The sequence below is a fragment of the Nelumbo nucifera genome, chromosome 7 (genome assembly GCF_055504915.1).
Source record: "Nelumbo nucifera cultivar China Antique chromosome 7, China Antique-T2T, whole genome shotgun sequence".
Classification (NCBI taxonomy): domain Eukaryota; kingdom Viridiplantae; phylum Streptophyta; class Magnoliopsida; order Proteales; family Nelumbonaceae; genus Nelumbo; species Nelumbo nucifera.
In genome coordinates this window covers 48,920,034-48,943,190 of record NC_142655.1, presented here as the reverse complement: position 1 = coordinate 48,943,190, position 23,157 = coordinate 48,920,034, and the positions used below count along the sequence as shown (strand labels likewise).

The 23,157-nt window shown below is 37.3% G+C and overlaps 2 protein-coding genes across 2 annotated transcripts; one reads left to right on the top strand and one right to left on the bottom strand.

Annotated features, from left to right (window-relative positions):
- Positions 1–6,377: 6,377 nt before the first annotated feature.
- LOC104608096 (Polynucleotidyl transferase, ribonuclease H-like superfamily protein) lies at positions 6,378–14,658 on the bottom strand. Its single transcript, XM_010273976.3, has 2 exons — positions 14,250–14,658; positions 6,378–7,821 (listed from the first exon to the last, which is right to left on the bottom strand). Exon 2 carries the CDS (start codon positions 7,519–7,521, stop codon positions 6,727–6,729), a length of 795 nt encoding a protein of 264 aa, XP_010272278.1. The 5' UTR covers positions 7,522–7,821; positions 14,250–14,658; the 3' UTR covers positions 6,378–6,726.
- A 7,058-nt stretch (positions 14,659–21,716) lies between these two features.
- LOC104608143 (uncharacterized) lies at positions 21,717–22,682 on the top strand. Its single transcript, XM_010274036.1, has one exon. The coding sequence runs from the start codon at positions 21,717–21,719 to the stop codon at positions 22,680–22,682; it is 966 nt and encodes a 321-aa protein (XP_010272338.1).
- Positions 22,683–23,157: the final 475 nt, after the last annotated feature.

The following is a 23,157-nucleotide window of genomic DNA, read 5'->3' as shown; positions in this document are numbered from 1 at the left end:
TCTCTACTCTATGAAACCAATCAATTTCTACAAAGGAATTTTGAGATGAAGGATTTTGGTGAAGCATTTTTTGTTATTGGAGTTGAAATGTTTCATGATAGATAACGACGTATTCCAAGATTATCTTAAAAGGCCTACATCAAAAAGGCTTTTAAAAGATTCAACACACAGTCTTGCTCAGAAAGTAACATACCCATTAATAAAGGTGACAAATTTAAGTAAATTGCATTGCCTCATAAATGACTTGGAGAGCAAACAAAAAGGTAGCTTTGCTTATTTATCAGCCATTGGAAAAGTAGTGTATGCTCAAGTTTGTACACAACCAAACATTGTCTTTGTCATATTTATTCTTAAAGTGATCCAAATCATGAACATTTTCAAGCAGAAAGAAGATAAGATACTTGTAGAGAACTAAAGACTTCATGCTCGTATTCAGACAACCTAAATCACCTTGAGGTGATTGGCTATTTAGATGAAGATTATATTGGTTGTCCTTACACCAAGAAATCTACGTCAGGTTATATCTTCATGTTTGGTAGTGGACCCATTTCATGGAAAACCGAGAAACAATTAATGATGGGCTCATGAGGCTATGTCTCAAGTCATCTAGTTGTGGAACTTCATCTTAGGGCTTCATGTAGTAGGGGTGCAAATTGGGTGGGATGGGTTGGGTTTATGGTCAATCGAAGCCTAACCCTAAGATTTGGGCCTTAGGCATGAGTTCAGACTGAGCCCAAGATCAAGCCCAATGTTCCCAACCCAAGCCCAGCTCGTGTTAGAATTTGATATTCTCAAGTTTGGCTCAGGCTAATGTGTATAATCGGGCCGGCTCAAGATGAGATAAGGTCAGATTGGGTTCGAACTACCTAAAGGTTAGGCTTGGGTCTAATCCGAATAATAATAAAGCCCAAAGTCTTTGGGCCCAACCCCAGTCTGAGGACCAAAAATTCAAACCCATAATTTTGGATTGGATCGATACGGGCTCAAGTTGGGGCTGCGCAAGTTACACTCCTATCAGATAACGGATTCAACCTCCAAGCCTATGATAACTTTCTATAGCAATATAACTACAATTTTCTTCTCTAAGAAAAACAAAACAAATCTTGTTATGTTTGTTGATCCAAAGCACATTGACATAATAAATCTTGTTATTTTTGTTGATCCATAAGGTTCACCTCCTAAAGTTTTCAAGGAGCATATGGGACTAATCCATGATTTCAATGCTAATTGTAGCTACTGCACAATTTACTAATGATGATCTGCATTCGATTTTCTGCTTTTCATTTTGTGTGTACAACTGTACATAAAGTTTTTATGTAACGGCAGAAAATAAAAGGTCTCCTTGAGACATTACAAACTTCATTAGAAGCATGCTGGTCTCATTGTGATACAATGAGGTGGATCTGGTTTAAAATTTCAATGTGATACTTGCCCTTCCCCTAGGCATCCTAACATGAGCTCAACCTCACCCAATTTGAGCTTTTGCATTGGTTTAAAATTTTAATGCGATATTTGCCTTAGGCATCCTAACCTGAATTCAACCCCACCCAACCTGAGTTTTTGCATTGATTGGGCCTAAGTTAATAAGCCCTGGATTAGGCTTAGGATACAAAACTTGGTCCTAACCTAAATTCAATTTTGGGCTTGGGTAGCTTGAGCATGACCTCACACAACCCAAGCCCACCCAAACAAATACACACATATTGTGCATTTTATTGTATAAAAAAAACTTCTTTTTCTAGTTATATGTATCTGAGCATTTACTAATGAAGTTTGCAAATATTTTCAATCCATTCTCGTAAATGAGTTATAAAGCCCAATAAAAGATGGATGTACAAAATATATTAAAAAAAAGTTTCTTTCAAACCTGATGATGCCACCCAGGTCCGACCAAACCCAAGATTGGCCCAAATTGTACTAGGTTAAGCTCGAATTGGGCATGTATCGGTAAACTTGGGCATGACCTCAGGTTGGGCCAGACCGAGGTTTGAATTTTTGGATTGGGCCTGGGTAGAACCTTAACTCAACCCAATCCACTTTAGTTGCACCACTAGCCTGTCATGATCCTTTTGGTGAAGGGTTCAACATGACCTACTATGTTGAATATAGTATTTCTTTATTTTTTTTTTTTGTATACTAGTAAGTGTATGTGTGTTGCACGTGACAATTTCAAATAACAAAAATAATTTTAATATCCTTATTAAAACCATTAAAAATATAAGTAATTAAAGAATGGTGTGCCGATGGATTTAGATTTTGAATTTTATTTTCATTGTTAATAAAAGTACTTTCTATTTATCATATCAATTTTTTTATATGATAAACGCATATTATTAGAGATGTGCACAAATTTGTTGACAAGTTTTTGTATTTTCTATAACTTTTTATTTTTATCTACTTTTTGAATTTTTATTATATATAATTATGACATCAATGTGTTGACCTATTTGATTTGAAAGAGAAAACAATCTCATTTTTTGTAAAATTGACAAATTTATAATATTTGAGATATGTAAAATTTTTCTATAAATTTTCTATATTATTTTTGTAATTCTATGATGCTATCTATTTTATTTTTTTCATCATTTAATTATGAAATCGTTGGTTAACCCATTTTACCCAAATCATTGGACTGATAGGGTGCAAGTTGCATAACCCAATGCATTAGGCCTATGGCTCAAGCCCTAAGTCAAGCTTGATCAGTCCAATTTGAGCCCAACTTGCACTGAAATTTCATGCACTCGGGTTGGGCGTAGGCTTGGATAGGTCAATCACCCTCAATCATCATACTAAAATTTGGCATAAATGTATGTGTATATGTTATACATGTATACAAATATGTGTCTATGTAGACATGTATGTATCTACCTAAGGCTAGGCTTGGGTGCAGCTTGAAAAATAGAAGAGTCCAAACTATTGGGCCTAGGCTTAGGTCCAGCCTAAGGACCAAAAGTCCAAGCCACTTCATCTAAAATTGCAAGTTGGGTTGATCTAAGCTCAGATTGAGCCCACCCAATTTGCATCCGCTTGGATCACTAATCACAAATTAGATGGAAAATAACTTTCTTTTTGAGTTAGGCTAAATTTGTATTCTATTTCCATCATCAATAAAATAACTCTTATTTATCACTTATTTCTGTTTAATATGATAAATTTTTTAATATAGAGATGTGCCCAAATATTTTCTATGATTTTTTTTGTATTTTTAAATAATTTTTGTCTCTATCTTCTTTTAAAATTTTAATTATTTAATTGTGACAATATGGATTGACTAATTTGACCTAAAAGGTTGAACCATTGACCCACTGCTTATATAGGAAAATGGTTTTGTTTTTGGGTCAGTTTTAAATTTTGTATTTCATTTCTATGATTAATGAAAAACTTCTTATTTATCACATATATTTTTGTATAACATGATATATAATTTTAGATATGTTCCTAAATTTTTGTAACTTTATATTTTTATTTATTTTTAAACCTTTATTATTTAACTATGAGATCACTGGTTGACCCATTTGACCTAGATAATTGAACCATGTACACGCCACACAAACAAAAGGATAGTCTAGTTTTCATGTTGGGTTTGATACATTGGTTTTTTATTGTTAAAATTATTGGGTGTAGATTTAATTAGTAAGCTTTATTGGTGAGAAACAAAAAAAAAAATTCAAATAAAGGATCTAAGGAGGGAGAATGAGAGTAAACACCTTAATGAGAGGGTATTGAATAAAATGAAAAGTAATAGTTTAAATTACATTTTCTGCCTTCACAATTAGAGAATGACCAAATTCAAAAGTAAGGTGTTTTAGTAAAGAAAAAGTTCACAAAGCACATCTATTTAATATGTAATAAATATAGGATTTAATGAGAGAGGATGAGAATTAATACCTTAAATATAGAACTTAATAAGAGGGAATGAAATGAATTTAATATAAGTAGTAATTTATTCAAACTATGTTTTTTCCCTTATAATAAAGAGGGACCAAATTCAACAATAAGAGAGTCAAGAATTCCAAAATCTAGACCTTATTCACACTTTTAGTAGTAGTATAGACAATTACTCAAAAATAATTTGATAGGAATGACCACTTTATCTCTATGCCTAATTAGTCTTTATAAGATCCCATAATCGGTAAGTTGTTCTCAAGGATGGCCTTGTGAGTCCTTCAGTATGAGAACATAGCCTTCAATGTTCAAGAATAATGTAGCCTTCCACACTGCTTGCTGAGCTGGCAAAGTTCCTAGGCGGAGGAGAATTATTGTCATTACTGATTTTTCAGGTTAAATGGGTTAAATCATGACATCATAATTACACAATACAAATTAAAAAACAAAAGATAGAAACGGAAAAAAAATTATGATAAGTATAAATATTTTGTAGAAAACATTTGGGTACATCTCAAATAACATATATTCATCATATTAAATAAAAAAATGTGGTAAATAAGTATTGTTTTTGTTAATGTTGAAAATGGACTACAAAGTTTGAAACCAAAATTAGAAAGAGAACTGCTTTTCCACCTAGGTAACCGGTCAGTGGTTCAACTATTTGGGCCAAATGGATCAATCCATGATGTCATAATTAAAAAATAAAAATTAAAAAGTAGATTAAAATATACAAAAAACATATAAAATTTTAAAACTATCCAAAAAAAATCATTTTTTCATCTATGTCAAATAGGTCAATCTATGATATCATAATTAAATAATAAAAATAAAAGGTATATAAAATACAGAAAATTTGTAAGAAACTAGGCATTTGTTAATATCATACATTCATCGTATTAAACAAGAATAAATATAATAAGTAAGAAGTACTTTGCTAATACTGTAAATACAAGAAAAATTGTAAAAAACTAGGCATATTGTTAATATTATATATTCATCATATTAAAGAAGAGTAAGAGGTATTTTATTAATACTGTAACTGCAATACAAAATTTAAAACAACCTGAAAATGAAACCAGTTTCCTATCCAAGTTGTGAACCAACAGTTCAACTGTCCAGGTCAGATGGGGCAACTCATGATATCATAATTAAATAATAAAAATTAAAAAAAAAGATAAAATACAATAACATATAAAAATATAGAAATTTATTAAAAAAGTACACGCATTTCTGATATTATATATTCATTATATTAAAAAAAATTATAATAAACAAGAATTATTTTTATTAATGATGAAAACAATATGTAAAATTTAAAATCAATCTCAAAAGAAAGTGATTTTTCTATTTAGATGGTCTGTCAGCAAATTTTGCAACCCATCGTTGACCCCACTCAAATGGAACCCATAACCTGGAGGTCCTGGACAAGAAAGCAGGTCCGTTTCACCAATTCACCCTAAACCCGGTAATTTGAAAGGAAAAAAAAAAAAAAAAATCATTGACTCGGGTCCAGAACCGTCAACTCAGAAGGTCAAACTGGTGAACCATTAGAATTGCCCATTGTCTCTGGAGCTGACTAGACAGAAAAAAATTGAGCTTTTTCTTGATTTTATTTGATGCCAAGAATGCTTTGAACAATTTATCTTTTAGTTCTCCTTCCCTTTCGTGAGATGCTTCTAGTTGGGTGGATGTTATTAAGACTTTAACACTTCTTTTTTGTGTTAAGTTTAATTTTATTCCTAAGACTCTTAATATAGGGCTGCCCACTATTTAGCTCGGTTAGCTAAAACTTCTGCTGATACTTTTGTTTGTTGGGACAGCCCATCCGCTTGTATAGAACCCTTTGTTGCTTCTTTTTTGTTAGCATTTTCCTCTTTTAAAAATACCAACACTATTGAACTTGAAAGAGCACTAATTGAGCTGGATCCTGGGCATTCGCCCATTGCAATTCCTTAAAGAACTATACAATTAACGTTTGGACCTAACCAAACAAAGTTTAACGAACTACTGGGGCTGACACTAAAAATGGGATATTACCCAACTGGCAGAATTTGGAGCTATACTGGAAGCAGCTCTTCTTTTTGCTCGATCTAGAAATTGGCGCGACTTAATTATGTTGTCAGATGCTGTTGTTGAAGGCTGTAATAGACTTGCATCCTCCATCTCTGGACCTTTTTGCATTACTTGATCAAAGCTTAGTAGTTTTAATTCTGTAAAGTTTTTGTACAAACCTCGTTTTGGACTTTAAGGGCTCACACTGTTGCTCAGAAGGCAAAGTTTTTTGACGAAAAGGTTTATCTGGTGGGAGTCTGCCCCAAATTAGCTGGAACCGCATGTCAGCCCACAAGATTTGATGCACAAACAAATCTTTTGTACCGTTGAACTAGAATTAGGATTTGCTACATAAAGACGACACCCGAAGGGATTTAGGTAATACAAAACTCAGGCGACTCGGACAGAAAAAATTAAGTAACAGTGATATTAGAATGTGTTATGGTACTACATGTTCAGCCATTTCTTATGCTCAATGAAAATGTGATAAATGCAAGCAAGCATCAAAGATAAAAGATGATATTGGATTTTGGGTTCAACCAAAGACCTTGAGTGTGACAGTTTATATAAGACAAGCCAATATTGTATCTTAATACTGACATGCGGTTAAAGAACCAAACATTAACAGGCTGCAGCTAAAAAAAAAAAATAGACTTCTCAAAGCCAATCATTTGAAGATAAGAAAGGATCTACCATTCGCAAGTAGACAAGGATGATGGGAGGCAATTGCTTGAAACCAGAATCATCTCCATCCTCTTATCCATGATCTGCACTATAATGTTTGCCTCACTTCTTAGACTTGGACACTTTAAATATGTTCTCCTTGTAATATTTGAGCTCCTTAATGCTTTCTTTGATATCATCCATGGCTCTATGCTTGCTTTCCTTGGAAGGAGCTTTTTTTTTATCCCTTGGGTACCAGCGGATGCATAAAGCTTTTATACTGCTAACATCAACAAGTACATGAGAGAATATACTAGCCAACTCTGGCATATACTTCTTCAAAAACATAAGATCCACATAAACTGAATTTCCAGCTATATGAGGTTTATATGTGCCAATATGTTGTTTCACAAAATTTATAACCTGCATTTCAGCTTCTCGCTCACTGAGTGTACTCTGAAGAACTTTCTCTGTCAACCCACTTGCTGCATGATGATGTTGACACCATTCTCCCATATTCTCCAAACACTCCTTACTCTGATGGATAACCAAATCAGGACCCTCCACAGATTTAATCAAATTTCCATCTGTGATCACACAAGCAATCTCCAGGATTCTATCTACTTTTACATCTAAACCAGTCATTTCCAAGTCAATCCACACAAGCGGCATCTTGTACTCTTCTGAAGCCCCTGGTCCTTGCTGATCCCAATTACTATTTTTTACTTGTTGCACATCTCCTGAACTGGTTCTTGTGTTCTTACCCTTGTCTATTCTTGAAGCACTTTCTCCACCTTTTACAGCAGAAGCAAGGTCCGTCTCCTCTTTATCATCTTCAACATCCAATGCAAGCACAGAAAAAGCATTTAATAGACTGTTCTTCATTATTTTACACAACTTGTCTATGACAGTGGACATAAGATGTGAACCCCTTCCCTCTTCACTTTTGGATCCTTTGGCTCCAACTCTAATACAGTTGAACTCCCTCTGATTTCACTTCCCAATGAAACGACCTTGTGCTTCCTTTATCTATAAAACTAGGAGAAAGAGAGAGAAAACAAAGACCAGCATAAAGCCCATTTGGGGAACCCAAGAAAAAGTTTTAGGATACAGAGCTCACTTAGAGGCACACATCAACCCTGCCAGAACAAACTGGTAGTTGGTTCCCAATAGGCAAATAGAAACCACTTGATGAGCTTAATAATTAAGAGCCAGTACCTGCAGGAAGATGGTGGGTGAGCTTCTAGATAAGGCAAACTACACATGAACATTGTATAGTATTCTAATTAGACATGAACAGTGCTGTAACAGTGAGAGTCCTACCATTAGATAGATTCAAATAAATAAAAGGGATGATGGTTGCTCACACATTAGGTGATTGTAATTAATCATTGAGTGTGTTTGGTTTTCTGGGGTGTTTTTTGACTTAGATTTGGAAGGACGGTGGTTTACTAATGGTTTTTGTCCCAACTCCTGAGCTCTTCTTGGTAAGGTTTTATGGTTAGAGTTGAGAGTTTTGCAGTGTGTTGTATTGGTAACATGTTATTGTGATGTGGGGTATCATTTATTTGAGTTCATATCAGTGATGCCATAACCTGAGATTGTATCTTTTCTTTCTCTTCTATTATTTGATAAATTCTTTCTCTTCTATTTTCTTTTCATATATCTTTATTTACTATCAAAAAATACATCAGGCAATGAAACAAATTCAGATGAAACCCAATCTGACTATTTTTTCTGGGTATCCTTCCTGTGTATATATTTTTCGGGTGGGGAAGCAAGTTACAATAATTTTCTGTTCCTTGCACCAAGATTGTAGTGTCTTCTTTTTTTTTTTTGACCAGTAACACTAGTAACGTTAGGTATTATAGTGTTTTTAAGGGTCTTCCATACAAGCACGGAATATACAATCAAGGCCCTCCAAATCAGTTCTGCTCAACTAGGAAAATATGAACCGGGGTCTGCCTAGAAACACTTTTCACAGAGATCAACACCCCCACCAACCCAAAGCACCCTTCACCAGAGCTTCTTCCTGCACCCTTTATTCTCAAAGATACATCTAATTTCTCTCTGTCCACACCATCTAGATCATTGCCATTGAGAGCATTGCCCATGCAAGCTTACCTTACCAATTCAAACCCTTTATTCACCAAGCTTCTAAGAACTCCTTAACAATCCTCAGAAAAAGACCAGCTTATGTTTAGAACTGAGGAAAAAAAAGGCAAAATGGCATGTATAGTGCGGCAATGCAAAAAGATGTAATTGGTTTCTCTCCTAGTGATTTTTCTCTTTGTATGGATGCAGGTGGAACTTGCCAACAAAGGTGAATAGGTTATTTGATCTGACCATGTTTGTTTGGCCTAAGAGAAGGAGAAGAATTGTGGAGATGTACAAGGGCTGCATTGATTTGGACTATTTGGGAAGAAATGAATGCAAGATCTTTCTAGAGAAGGAGAGAAGCAGGGAAGTAGTGAAGGAATATGTGAAGACTAGAGTGGCATACTGGATTAAAACACTGGGTATCTTTTCACAATTCTCTTTTGATGATATATGGAGGAACTGGGGTGAGGTGGAAATGCTCCTCTAAAAAGATGGCATCCTCAATTTGGGTACCACCTCCCAAGGAATACATCAAGCTGAATTTTGATGGGAGCAGTCAAGGTAACCCAGTGTTTTAAAAGCGCAAGGCGCAAAAAAGGCGCAAGGGCCATTTTGTGCCTGAGGCGCAAGGTGCAAGGCGAGGCGCGTGCCTTTTTGAGGCGAGGCGCGTGCCTTTTTGAGGCGAGGCGCGTGCCTTTTTGAGGCAAGGCGCACAATTTTAGAAAAATGAAAAAATTCGAAAAAAATGCAAAAAATTCAAAAAAAATGCAAAAAAATAAAAAAAAAATCAAAAAATTATAAAACATGCCCCTGGCCCAATGACCAGACTCAAAAAAAGGGAAAAAGCGGCAAATTTTCAAAAGGCGCACGCCTGGGCTAAGGCGTAAGGCACACCAGGCGCACGCCTAGGTGCACCAGGCATGCACCTTTTGAATAGGCTGCGCCTAGGACCTGGGCGAGGCGCCTACCCTAAAATGCGCCTCGCCTGAGCACCTAGGCGCGCCCTTTTAAATCACTGCCCTAGACAAGGAGACAATCGGATGTAAATGGGTATTCACAGTGAAGTATAGGACTAATGGCAAGATAGAGAGGTACAAGGCAAGGTTGGTAGCAAAAGGTTATACTCAGACCTACGTTGTTGATTATCTAGAAACCTTTGCACCAGTAGCTAAGATGAGTCCAGTTCGTATCCTTTTATCTCTAACAGCCACCTATTCATGGCCTTTGTTCTAGCTTGATGTCAAAAATGCCTTCCTCAATGGTGATTGACAGGAGGAGGTATATATGGACATGCTAGCAGGTTTTTATGAAAATGTTGGTAAGGGAAAGGTGTGCAGACTCAGAAAATCTCTGTATGGACTGAAACAGTCACCTAGGGCTTGGTTTGACAAGTTCAGAGGGGCACTCATCCGTTTTGGATACACACAGACACAGTCTGATCACACTCTCTTTGTGAAGAGGAGAGATGCTCTGGTGTCAATTCTGATTGTGTATGTAGATGATATAGTGGTGACAGGAAATAATTTGGAGATTGATGATCTCAAAAAATCAGCCAACAAACCCTATTTCTCCACCTCACTTTACAACTAGATTCTCTTATGCCTTTCCATGGCCACCATCCCTACCAATAACTCTTCCCAACAAGAATTCACTCCCTCTCCAAACAGTGCCCCCACTAATGAAATCCATCTATGCCATCACAGCTGTCACCAGTGTTTTTCTTTCCAACAACACATCACTGCCGTCACCGGTCATTTTTTTATAATAAAAAGAAAATTCAATCAAAAAAAGAAAGAATACAAAGGAAGGTGACATGTTATCACCTGAGAGAAAAGGACAGACACAAACAACCATCAAACACCCTACAACTGCAGTCACTGATCATTAAAACATATTTCTAGAAGCATGTCCCCTAATCCAACTAAGAAAACAAAATTTATTGAAGATTGGAAAACCAAGTCCTAGTGCAATTCTTTTAATCATCACCAAGTCCTAGTGCAATTGGAAAACTACTAATGGCTCAATAAAAGAAAGTTCTTCTGAAAAATTAAAGAAACGCCCCTACAACTACAAAACGCAATTCTTGATGTACGTTTTCAGCTCTTAATCTCTAACATCCAGACTCTAGACAGCAAGCATAGTTGTCAAGGTGTCGCCTAGACGCCCTTCTAGGTGACTAGGCGCCCTTCTAGGTGATTAAGCGCCCACCTAGGCAACAAAAATGACAAGGCAGGCGCCTTTTATAATATCATTTATATTGATGTATCTTATTAATGTATGTGTTAATACATTTTATTATATGCTATATATATCAATTATATTTTGTTTTAATGTTTTACTATTGAAATTTAAAAGAACAAAGGGTTTTGAGAAGAGAAAAAGAAAGAAAGAAAGAAAGAAAGAAAGACAGAAAGAAAAGAAAAGAAAAGAAAGGGGAAAGAAACAATAGAATGATAAAGTTCTTTTTTTCTATTCTCTCTCTAACTAAATAAAACAGAAACTCCATCCTTGTTTTTTTTCTATTTTACTTTCCATCTTGAATATTTATCATATAAAGTTAATAGCCTTCTTTAGCTGCTAATTAATATGAATTTGCTCTATTAAATACTTATTATAGTAGTATTATTTTTGAAAATAATGAAATTAATATATGTAAAAGATTTGTATCTTTTAGATGTGATGATTTGCCACATTTTTAGAGGAAAGTTAATGTTCTTAATAAAGAGAATTGCTATTTTTCAATTAACATACATGCTGAATGGTATATAAAACTAGGAAACTAGCCAAAAGTCAGTTTTTCATATTATAAAATTTATATCGCCTAGTCGACTAGGCGACTAGGCACCCCCAGTGTCACCCAGAATTGCCTAGACGCCTTGAAAACTATGACGGCAAGCTGAAATATCCTAAAAATGTTGTACAATGCGAGTCAGTGAATGATCCTACAAAACACAATTATTGGGTTGTGGTGCTTCTTGAGTTTGAAATGACTAGTAGGACTGATTTGGGGGGCAAATTTTTGGAATGTACTTGAAATCCAGAATTGTAACAGTCATTAATATGGCACTTGCTGTTGTAGTTGTTGTGTTTTGTCAAGGTGCCATCTTGTCACCTCCTTTTTGTAATCTTTTTATCTATTAATAAAACTTTTATTATTACTCTTCAAAAAAAGGAACATACTCCATGCTATCTTTGCCTTTCTACTTCCACTTAGAACAGGCCATAGACCAACTATCTCTTTCAGCAACCTTGGGGACAACATATCAATTTTGAATAATCCCCACTAGTTGAAGGCCCCTAATTCTGATATGATCTTGAGTAAAGATACAAATTATACAATCCAAAGAAACCAACCATGTAAAAGCCTCAACCCTGGGAGGAACTCGATTCCCCCAAACACATTTAACATCCGATCTTTCAACCCGATTTCTTGCCAATGCTTTGTAAAAGGACTTTACAATGGAATAACCATTCCTACTCTCCTTCTACCATCTTGCTTCAAACCTCTCTACTTGAATTTCTACATCATGCAATTTAGACAGCAGATGTATACACTCTTTCACTTCTAACCTATTGACTTGATGACTTGGAAACTTTGAAAAAAAAAACTATAAATAATCTAGTTAACAATTTAAAATGATTAGAGCCACATCAAAAATGCAAAATAATGAGATTTCACCCATGACACAAAATTTAGAAACAAAAAACAAGAAAAAAATGGAAAATACTAGACTCAATTTTAGGGCCCAAGCCCAAGCTCAACCTTAGTATTGGTCCTAAGTTCAGTCCGTCCTGCATAAGTTGCAGCCCTACAACCCCCACCACAGACACAAAATGAAGAGGAAAGACTCAATGACTCGTTATTCTAAGAAAATCATATTTGGAAAACTTCAAAGGCTAATAATATTTCTTTCATTCAAGGGAAAATGGTTTGGAAAAAAGGGTAGCAACATAAAACATCATGGCCATGATGATAAATGTTAAAAAAGATCAAAAAACAAGTGGAGGAAAGAAATGTCTTAATGGTAATAGAGGAAAGAAATGCCCCTTCTTGGTCATCCTTACAAAATGATCAGTTACCATTTAGCAATCTTTTCTACCTTATTGAGGTAAGATGGTTGCCAACGGCCTACCAGTTGATGGTACAAGCAGCTTTATAGAAAATATATGGATTGTTTAAGTTAAGGCACGCCTTGGGAATATTGTGCCTACGCATTGACCCCCTTTTTTTGGAGGATCAGCATTGCCCGATGGCTATTTTGTGGCATTAAAATGGTCATTGTAAGTTTCAAAACTAAAATCTTTAGATATTCCTAAGCTCAACTTAGGTTACTCTTTTTATTTTATGTTTTCCTGTTTGAAAACCCATTAGAAAGATAACTCCAGTATTGTAATCCAATATAAGGTTTGTATTGTAACAGAAACTAGTTTCCAGTGGCTTTTCTAATAAAATTCATTATTCTGTCCTTAAGGAGACCCTGTAAGAAGAACATTTCCTAGCCATCTATCCCTCCCTTGTCCAGGGGTATAAGGGGGTCACCTTCATGAAGTGGCTGAAAACTCTGAAACATGGTGGTCTTTCTTTAGGCAGTATTAGTGCTTATGTTTCTATAATTTCAGTTCATATAGGAATTATGTACACAATCAGCGTATCTATGTTCTCTAGTTCAATTTCTTTTAAAAACTGCAATAACAAAGAATCCATTAGGGAGCATTTAAGTAATCGTTAAACTAATAATTATTGGTAATGTCAAAACCAAAAAAAATAAAAAGGGAAAAGTACCAAAAAGGCTTGATTTTAATTTTATAATGCCACGAAGGATAGTGCAGGATTTTTCTTTTCAAATTTTCCTTATCTCTAAAGTTATGTTTACTAAGTCCTAAATCTAGCATAAACTCCATTTATATTATGCCAATATTTTATCAGTTAAGAACAAAAAGAAGAATATCTCTTATATTCTTTCTCCCTATTATGATGATTGCAATTTAGCTTGTAGAACGAACCATGTTGTAAGAAATCCAGATGGATAAAGGATTAATTAAATAAGTATTAAAAATGAAAAAAAAATCAATAGAAAAGTTTACTGGATGTCTAAAGGCCGCGTTAGAAATAACAGAGTGGAGTTCGAATACAAAGAGAAACTAGTGGGAACAAAGCTCCAAAGGAAAAAAAAAAAAAAAATTCCAAAGATTTTAGTCCATATTTTCTCTTAGTAAGCAAAAATTCAGAAGTTTCATATTCCCAAATAATTAGAAAAAGCATATGAATAACTAAGAAAGGAGAAAATCCAAAGCAAACCCACTCCCATAATCCTAAAATAAAGTAACATGGGAAACTTAAAAATAAGAAAATCCAATTATTGTGCTACAGTTCTTCAAAAAGACAACAAATGGACCACTAGAGTAAAATTAGAAACTTTAATTGCTAATGGAAAGGGCACCGGAGTACAAACAGAAGTTGTAAGCCAAACTACAAACCAGTGCCATGACCAAATCAAAGTAGAGATATCTAGAGAAGTACAAATAAATCAAATGAGAGGACTTACAGAGATTATTCGGTTGCAGTCGAACTTGATCAGACCAATACCTCCTTCGGAATCAAAGCACCTAATCTCATCGACTAAACCGGGTTTTAGTGAACATAACCATGGAAAATGCAAGTTGGTCTTCTTAACAAAGATTGAACTTCTCCCCCGGTGCTGGTTTGGCTATTAAGTTCACCGGCGGAGCAGGAGCGGTAGAGAGACGAATGACAGAGGAGAGAGAGGTGCGTACCCTTCGAACCACGGAGGCTCGGCTACTGCCTCTTCCTTCTTTACGAAGGTTTGATGAAAAGAAAAGTTGGGAAAGAAAGAGACATTAGATGCTCGAAAACAGCGTCTTTTATTCTAGATTTCCATCAACTAAAGCGGAAGATATATCTTCTTTTGTGTTTGTGCCAAAACTTAGGGTTTCACGCCCCAACTTGTGCTTGTTCAAACTTTAATTGCCCGCAATACCCCTCCATCTATACAATTTCACTGCTTTGCTATTTCTCATACTTTGAAGGGTAATTACAATGGGGTCAGTGACAAAATCCCCGATACTTTTTTTTCAACAAAGACTCCCTTAACTTTCGCCCTTAGACAAAGACCCCTCATCCATTAAGTTAGATGCCGAAGGTTGTAAATTACCAAAATATTTCATTAAATTTTTTCTATTTTCTTTTTTTTTGCCACTCTTCCTGGAAATTTTCCAATAGGTACCCTCTACTTTAGGTCGAGTGGCAATTTAGTACCCAAACTTTAAAACACGACAATCTAGTATCCAAACTTTCATTTTGCAACGATTTAGTACCAGCGTTAACTCACCATCAGTCAAAAGACAAAAAGACATAATTACCCACCAATTGTTTCAAGCAATGCATGGATTCATTTTCAAAATGACGAAAATGACCCCAGCTATAATCCTTTCTCTGCAAGTGGGAACACTGTTCACACTTGCAGTTACCTGAGATTTTGAAAACCAGCTCCTCGCACCGGTGATTTCAAGCAAATGCATCACTGGAAAAGTTGAAACCGACGCTCGAATGCGATGCCAGAAAAGTTGAAATCGAAGAAACTAGTGTTGTTGCCAAAGACAACTCTTGTTGTCATCGTTGGAAGAAATTGCATCCCCTTTTTTTAACTTAGTCGTTGCCAAAGAAGACGACTCTTGTTGTCAACACCGAAAGAGACAACCAGGGTATGGTTTTTATGCTATTGTTCTCTATCATTTTATATTACATCAACTTCGTCCTGATTTTAATGCAAGATTTTTTAGGGTTTTTCATTCCCTTAGTTGTGGACACATTGTTAGATATGACCAAGATCCATGAATGGCATGTGTTGAAGTAGGGTTCAAGGCTTGTAGACATGGTTTGATACATCCGAGATGGATGAATGGCATATGTTTAGTAGGGTTTAATGCTGTGCACGGGGAATGTTTCCCTTTCCTTATATGATCGGTCATTGTTAATGGTGGTTCCCCACCTTGTCTGCCAGACATGCATTTGTCTTCATAGATAGAAAGTAAATGTACTTACTGCACATGTAAAGTGGTTCCCCACTTTATTGACTTGTTCTTAGCTGCCCAATCCTTGACAAGTGAGACACCCAAGCCCTGACCTATGGTTCAAACCTATGGTGTAGACCATGGTTCAGTTATATGGTTTAGAAACATTGGGCAGAACTGTGGTTGAGACAATGGTTTAGACCTGTGGTTTAAACCAATGGTTCAAAACCATGGATGTTATATTGGATTTTATAGTGTATTATATCATTTATTATATTTATTTGCAGATGTATACTATTTTCATCCACCACGGTGGCACATTCATTGATTTACCACCACAAATCTACTGTGGGGGTGATGTTACTGTATGTAACAATGTTAATGGTGATTTACTTTCATACATTGAGATAGTTGGCATGTTGAAGGACTTGGGATACACCGGTCATTGTCAAGTATGTTACAGAAAGCCAGGATATGGCATTGATGATAGATTGGTCATGGTTAACGACAAAGATGTGTTGTCCATGTCTACAGCACATGGAGCCGTGGCTCATATAAACCTTTATGTTATACATGAAGCACACAATAGTCATGAGGGTAATGAGGCGCGCACAACATTCAGGAGGGTAATGAGGCTAGCTCTTCAAGGCCTAGGATAGATGAGTATGATGACATTAACATCCCATTGGATGGAGTAGATATTGGTGGTGATGGAGGATACAACAATTATCATGATGACTATTCCACTGTTAGTGGTCTTAATGAAGCACAAAATGATCAGATTAATGAACCACATCCTCATTTTGTTAAAGAAATGAATGTTCTTGGGCCGGAGTTGTTAAATGATTATCATCAATCGAAAGAATTGCATAGTCCACATGCCTTGGATGATGAGAGAGGTGCACAATATGAGTCATTTATACCAAAGAGGCAGCTGGATTCACCCAACTTGTTGGCGGGGATGAGATTTTCCAACCCAGCTACATTTAAGGAAGCACTAGTTGCCATCATACATGGCATACAATTTGATTATGTGAAGAGTAATAAAGAGAAGGTCACGATAGTTTGCAAGCAGAAGTGTGGCTGGAGGATTCATGCATCTTGGATGCAAGACCAGGAGTCTTTCCAAATCAAATCTTTCAGTGACAAGTGTGAGTGTGCACAAGCACTAAGGAATGACAAAATGTCATTGACATGGCTAGCCAATAAATATAATAACAAGTTTATTGATGATCCTGGCTGGAAAGCCCTTGCTTTACGCAATGAGACTCTAAGGGATTTTAGAGTTGATATTAGTAAGCGGCTAGCTTACAAAGCCAAGAGAAAGGCAATTTTCCAGATTGAGGGCATACATAGTGAATAGTGCAAGTTGTTGGCCGATTACTATCATGTCTTTCTGAATTCAAATCCAGGTAGCATTGTGAAGATTGGTTTCAAGGAGGGGGTCCTTGGACAATTTGAGAGGATATTTATTTGTTTCAATGCAATGAAAGTTGGATTTTTGGAGGATTGTCGCCCATTCATAGGGCTTGATGGCTGTCACATGAAGCCACCTAACTTCGGCCATATCCTCTCGGCCATTGATTTAGATGGGAATAGCTGCATAATCCCAATTGCATATGCTGTAGTTGAATCTGAGGGCAGGGAGTCATGGACTTGGTTTTTGACTTTGTTGTTTGACGCAATTGGAGGACTAGAGAAGCATGGTTGGACCTTTATTTCTGATAGGCAGAAGGTGTTATAATAGTACATTTATGTATTTTACATTTTATATGTGCATATATACATATATATTTACATTCTTACTTGGATTTATGTGTTATGTTGCAAGAACTTGTGGAAACTTTTGAGAGGTTGTTGCCGAATACTGAGCATCGCTTTTGTGTGAGGCATATGTATGCCAACTTTAAACTTCTTTTCAAGGGGAAGGATCTAAGAGATTGCTTATAGGGGGGTGCTAATGCATATACATCTGCCGAGTTTGACTATACATGGATAAAATGAAAGAATTGAACAAAGATGCTCATGATTGGTTGAGAAGGGTGTCCCCGGCATTATGGTCCAAGTCAGCCTTTGGATCAAGAGCCTGTAGTGATGATATTTGTAATAATTTCTCGAAGTCATTCAACAAATGGATATTAGATGCTCATGACAAGCCTATTATTACACTGGTAGAGACTATCAGGAGGTAGTTGATGACTTTAGTCTAGACAAGACATCAGCAACTCACAAAAGACAATGGACTTGTTTGCCCTAATGTTAGAAAGAAGATATAGTGGTTTGAAGAACGTGCCTGGAACTATTTTCATGTATATGCTGGGATATCCACATTTGAAATGACCTATTTCGATAGGAGAGCAGTTGTAAATCTTGAGAGGAGAACTTGTTCATGTCGGCGGTGGGCAATCACATGGATACAATGTGCACATGCAATTTCTTGCATAAAGATGTAAAAGGAAGGTGTATACAATTACGTTGATCCCATTTACACCACTCAAAGATGTATCCATGCCTATAACAAAATAATTGTCCGGATCCCAAATGAGTCTCAATGGCCCATTGTACATCAACAAGTACCTGTCACCCCACCTTCCATCATGCCACAACCAAGAAGGCCAAGGAAATCAAGGAAGAAGGGGCCCAATGAATTGATAAGTGGACACAGTGTGACACAGAGGGGCAGATTTATGACATGTTTTAGATGTGGGCAGACGGGACATAACATCAAAGGTTGTAGGGGCCGACATTAGGGAAATTCTGAGAATAGGGCTGATGATGTTATGGGAGGTGGAACTGCAATGGGTGGGGGTCAGGATCAAATATAGGCCCATCATAAACATCATTATCGTTGAGGGCACAAAGACGACCTCGGGGTAGAACCACCAATACGAGGGGTAGATCATCGACATGTAGAGGTGGGTCATCAAACCAAAGGGGTGGACCATCATCTCATAGTGCTACATCAAGTGTTGAAATTCCTCACCAGATTAATTATCTACAACTACCATGACCCTAAGTGCCAAATATAGTTGTTGATTTTTATTCTTAGGTTGTATGGTCTCTACTTTACTCTCATTACAATTGTATGCCAATTCTAAGTCAAGAGTTCGGAGATAGACATTAACTAACCTTGGTGTATGAACATTGTTGCAGGAGAGCTTTAACATCGATGGTGGTCCTCCTACACAGTAATATGAATGGTTCTGGATGGTGAGATGAAATTCTAACTTAGGTCTTAACTTTTAGCTTTGATGGTTACTTTTGCTTCACATTTGACTTTGTTTTGTTTGTTTGTAAGGGGTGAATGATGTGGTTTTCCAATCTATATTAAAGAGAGATGGGGGTAGTGCAAATGGGTGATAAACCAATCAGTTCTCCCCTCCCCCCCCCTCTCTCCCTTCCCTTACTTTCTCTATCTCCCCCACTTTCTCTCTCCTCTCTCTCACTCTTTCTGATCAACCAGTTGATCAGAAATCTAATCAGATACAGAGGTGGGAGAGGGAGAGAGAGAGGGGGAGGGGAAGGGAAATCTAGTGTGATCAGATTTCCCCACCCTCCCTTCCCCTCTCTCTCTCTCCCCCTCCCTCTATTTCTCTCTCCTCTCCATCTCCCCCTCTCTCCCACCTCTATATCTGATCAGATAAAGAGGAGAGAGAGGGGAAATCTGGTCTGATCAGATACTCTCCCCTCTCTCTCCTCTCTATCTCCCACCTTTGTATCTGATAAGATACAAGGAAAGGGAAAGGGGAAGGAGAGAGTAGAGATAGAGTAGAGGGAGGGGGTGGGGAAACCTCATCAACTAATAAAAAATCTGATCAGACTAGATTTCCCCTCCCCTCCCTCTCTCTCTCTCTCTTCTCTCCTCTCTCTCACCTCTGTATCTAATCAGATATAGGGAGAGGAGAGGGAGAGAGAGGAGAAAGAGTAGAGAAAGGGGGGAGGGGAAATCTAGTCTACTGATCAGACCGGATTTCCCCTCCCCTCCCTCTCTCCCACCTCTATATCTGATTAGATATAGGGAGAGGGAGAGAGAGAGAGAGGAGAGAGGAGAGACAAGAGAGGGGAAAGGAGAGATAAAGTAGAGAGAGGGGGAGCCAGATTCCCCCCCCCCTCTCTCTCTCTCCTCTCTATCTCTCCCCTCTCTCCCACCTCTGTATCTGATTAAATACAAGGGGGGAGAGGGAGAGAAAGGAGAGATAGAGTAAAGGGAGGGGGAAGATAGAGAGGGGGAGGGGAAATCTGATTAGACCAAATTTCCCCTCTCCCCTCCCTCTCTCTCTCTCTCCTCTCTCCTCTCTATCTCCCCCCTTTGTATCTGATCAGATATAGAAGAGGGAGAGTGAGAGAGAGTGAGAGGAGAGATAGAGTAGAGGGAGGAGAAGAGAGAGGGGGAGGGGAAATGATCATATACCAGATTTCCCCTCCCCCCTCTCTACCTCCCTCTTCCCTTTCTCTCTCCTCTCCCCTCCTCTTTCTCTCTCTCCCACCTCTGTATCTGGTCAAACACAAGGAGAGGGAGAGTAAGAGAGATAGAGTATAGTGAGGGGGAAGAGAGAGAGGGGGGGAGGGAAAATCTTATCAACTGATCAGAAATCTAATCAAACTAGATTTTCCCTCCCCCTCCCTCTTTCTCTTCTCTCTCCTCTCCCCTCCCTCTCATCTCTCTCTCCTCTCTATCTCCTACCTCTGTTTCTGATCAGATCATATTCCCCCCTCTCCTCTCTTTCTCTCCTCCTCCTCCTCTCCCTCTCTCTCTCTCTCTCCCATTTCTTTCTCTAATCTCTCTATCTCTCTCCCTCTCCCTCTCTCTCCCCCCTCTCTCCCTCTCTTTCATTATTGTTGGACACTAACCATTGATGCCTCAGCTTTGTCGCCATTGGAACTTCACTAATTAGTTGATTAACTTGAATACAATGGCAAAAGGAACAACAACTATAATAGAGCTACTACGTTCTATTAACCCTTTTCCATCCACAAAGGGATCAAGTTCCAAACTACAATTTCATCAGGATACAGTTCATTAACTACTTCTTGTACATATAACTCTAATTCTTGTACATATACATGCCAAAAAATACAACAATTAGCACAATGAGTAAAACCCTCATGGTCTTTAACCCTTCAGTAACTACTTCTTGGGAGGACTCCATAGCCTTAATACAACAGTCAAAACTAGCTAACAATTCATGAAGCTCTACAATGCGGCTTTCCAGATGATTCGTTGTTGAATTGCCTTCATTAGAAAAAGTTTGTGGGAACTACCCATTGAAAGAAATTACATGGCAGAGGTACGCTGCCCTGAATACAATCAAATGCAAAGAAGTCAGCATCTCATAACAATAATTAATTTGAATACAAATAAATGCCCTTAATTGCTTACAAGATTAATTGGGCAGCTATAAAATATCCTATTCGGATTATAACTTGTTTCCAAAACCCGAATGATAACCCTCCTTCCACATTTACAATCCTTTGGCTTGTATTTAAGATGCCTAACATGTTGACTATCATTTGTGGACTGAGAAGATGACATCCCTACAAACAAAAACATAAAAACCACCAAAATATTCTATGAAACATGCAACTATAATAAAAAAATTTGAAATGATACAAACTAGACAAAATATTCTTTACTTTCTTGACAAAACAAACTTTCACTAGCTAATCTACCATATTAATTAGTTAAGGTATGATACAAATTTTGGTATGGGAATTTTTCTTGTTCATTCATCTCTCTTTGCATGGGAATTTTTCTTGTTGGACAATGTACCGATGGCCAGCACTCAATCATTAGAAAACCGAACCATTTCATGTTCATTCATCTCTCAAACACCACCAAACCATTTCATGTTCATTCATCTCTCAAACACCAACAGTTGCAAAATCAAACATTTTGATAAGTAGTTACAAAACCGAACAAAAAATTATGGAATTTTCCATAAATCATAACATATGCTTATGGGTAACCGAGTGCGGATGAAATGAGGGAGCCTCTTGGGGAATCTCGAGGTGCTCCTTCCTTCGCTTCAGTGGTTGTTGCCTCTACAAATCCTTTTCCTACCATTCTTGATCCACCGGCGGTGGATATTCCTTTGAAGGTACCTTCGATCAAGATGGGAGAACCGACGGTGCTTTTCTTAGAAGAAGATATTGAGAAATCTCTCTCCTCTCTCCAATTTGCACTGGTTGGAAAATGCTCATATGGTCCCCCTTCCCTTGTGAAAATCAGGGAATTTCTGGTAAGTATGTTCAGACTCCAAAAATCTATTATTGTCACTACATTAGATCCTAGGCATGTGCTTCTCAAATTTGAAAGTGAGGAGGACTCCATTAGGGTTTGGCTATTAGAGGATATTTTTATCAAGGATTTTCTTCTAAGATTTCTAAAATGGATGCCTGGGTTGGAGTTAGGGTGGGAACCTTCAATGGTTCCTCTTTGGATTTCTCTACCAATGTTGCTGATTAACCTATACAATGATAAGTACCTGCGATCAATTGTACAGGTAGCAGGAAGAGTAATAAAAGTAGATCTGGCAACTACTCATTTAACCAGAACAACTACGGCCAGGGTTTGCATGGAGGTTGATCTGTTGAAAGAAAACCCTAGTCGTGTTTGGGTTAGGCTCGGCAAGGAGGGTTTCTGGCAAAAAATAGTTTATGAGAACCTCCCCAAATACTGCACCTTCTGCTTCAAACATGGTTATGGTGAGGGGGAATGCAAACTGAAACTGAAGAGAACTTTGAAATCTGAGGGAGAAGTGGCCAAGCCTAAGTCCACTTCAGCTCCAAAGCCTGTAGAACTTGAACAAGCACCCAGGAAAAAACAAACTGTGAAGCAGGTTTACCAAGAGGTTCGAAGAACCCCAACAACTGTCCTAGAAATTGAAGTGATAGAAAACCCAAATGCAGAAGAGATCCAAACTCAACAAAATGAAATCCTAGAATAGATGATAATACCTACAGAGGGGGTGCAAAAATCCTTTGCTTCCAAAGATGACACTATTTTGAAGCTTGTTCGGCCAATCAATCTGAAGACGATCTCCTTTTTATCTAGGAAGCCTGACAGGATCTGGAGTCTTGAGAATCTACAAAAATCCAAGTTGGAATTAGACGAAAGGCTTTCTCGTAGGGGGTACAACACTGTCATCAATTCTAATGCCGAGTTGCTCGATAAAATTATTGAAAGAGCTCAAGGTTCCTCCTGCACCTTATCTGAAGATGAAACCGGGTTAGAGGTGGAAGAGAACTGGACACAGGTGGTTCGCAAGAAAAGGGCTCACAAAAAATATGTACAGAGTGAGAACAAACCAGTTACCAGATCGCAGATTGGCAAAGGTACGATTACCTCTAAAGTTTCTTAATGAATGGTCTATTCTGGAATATTAGAGGGATTGCAAATGATCCCTCTATCACTCGTTTGAA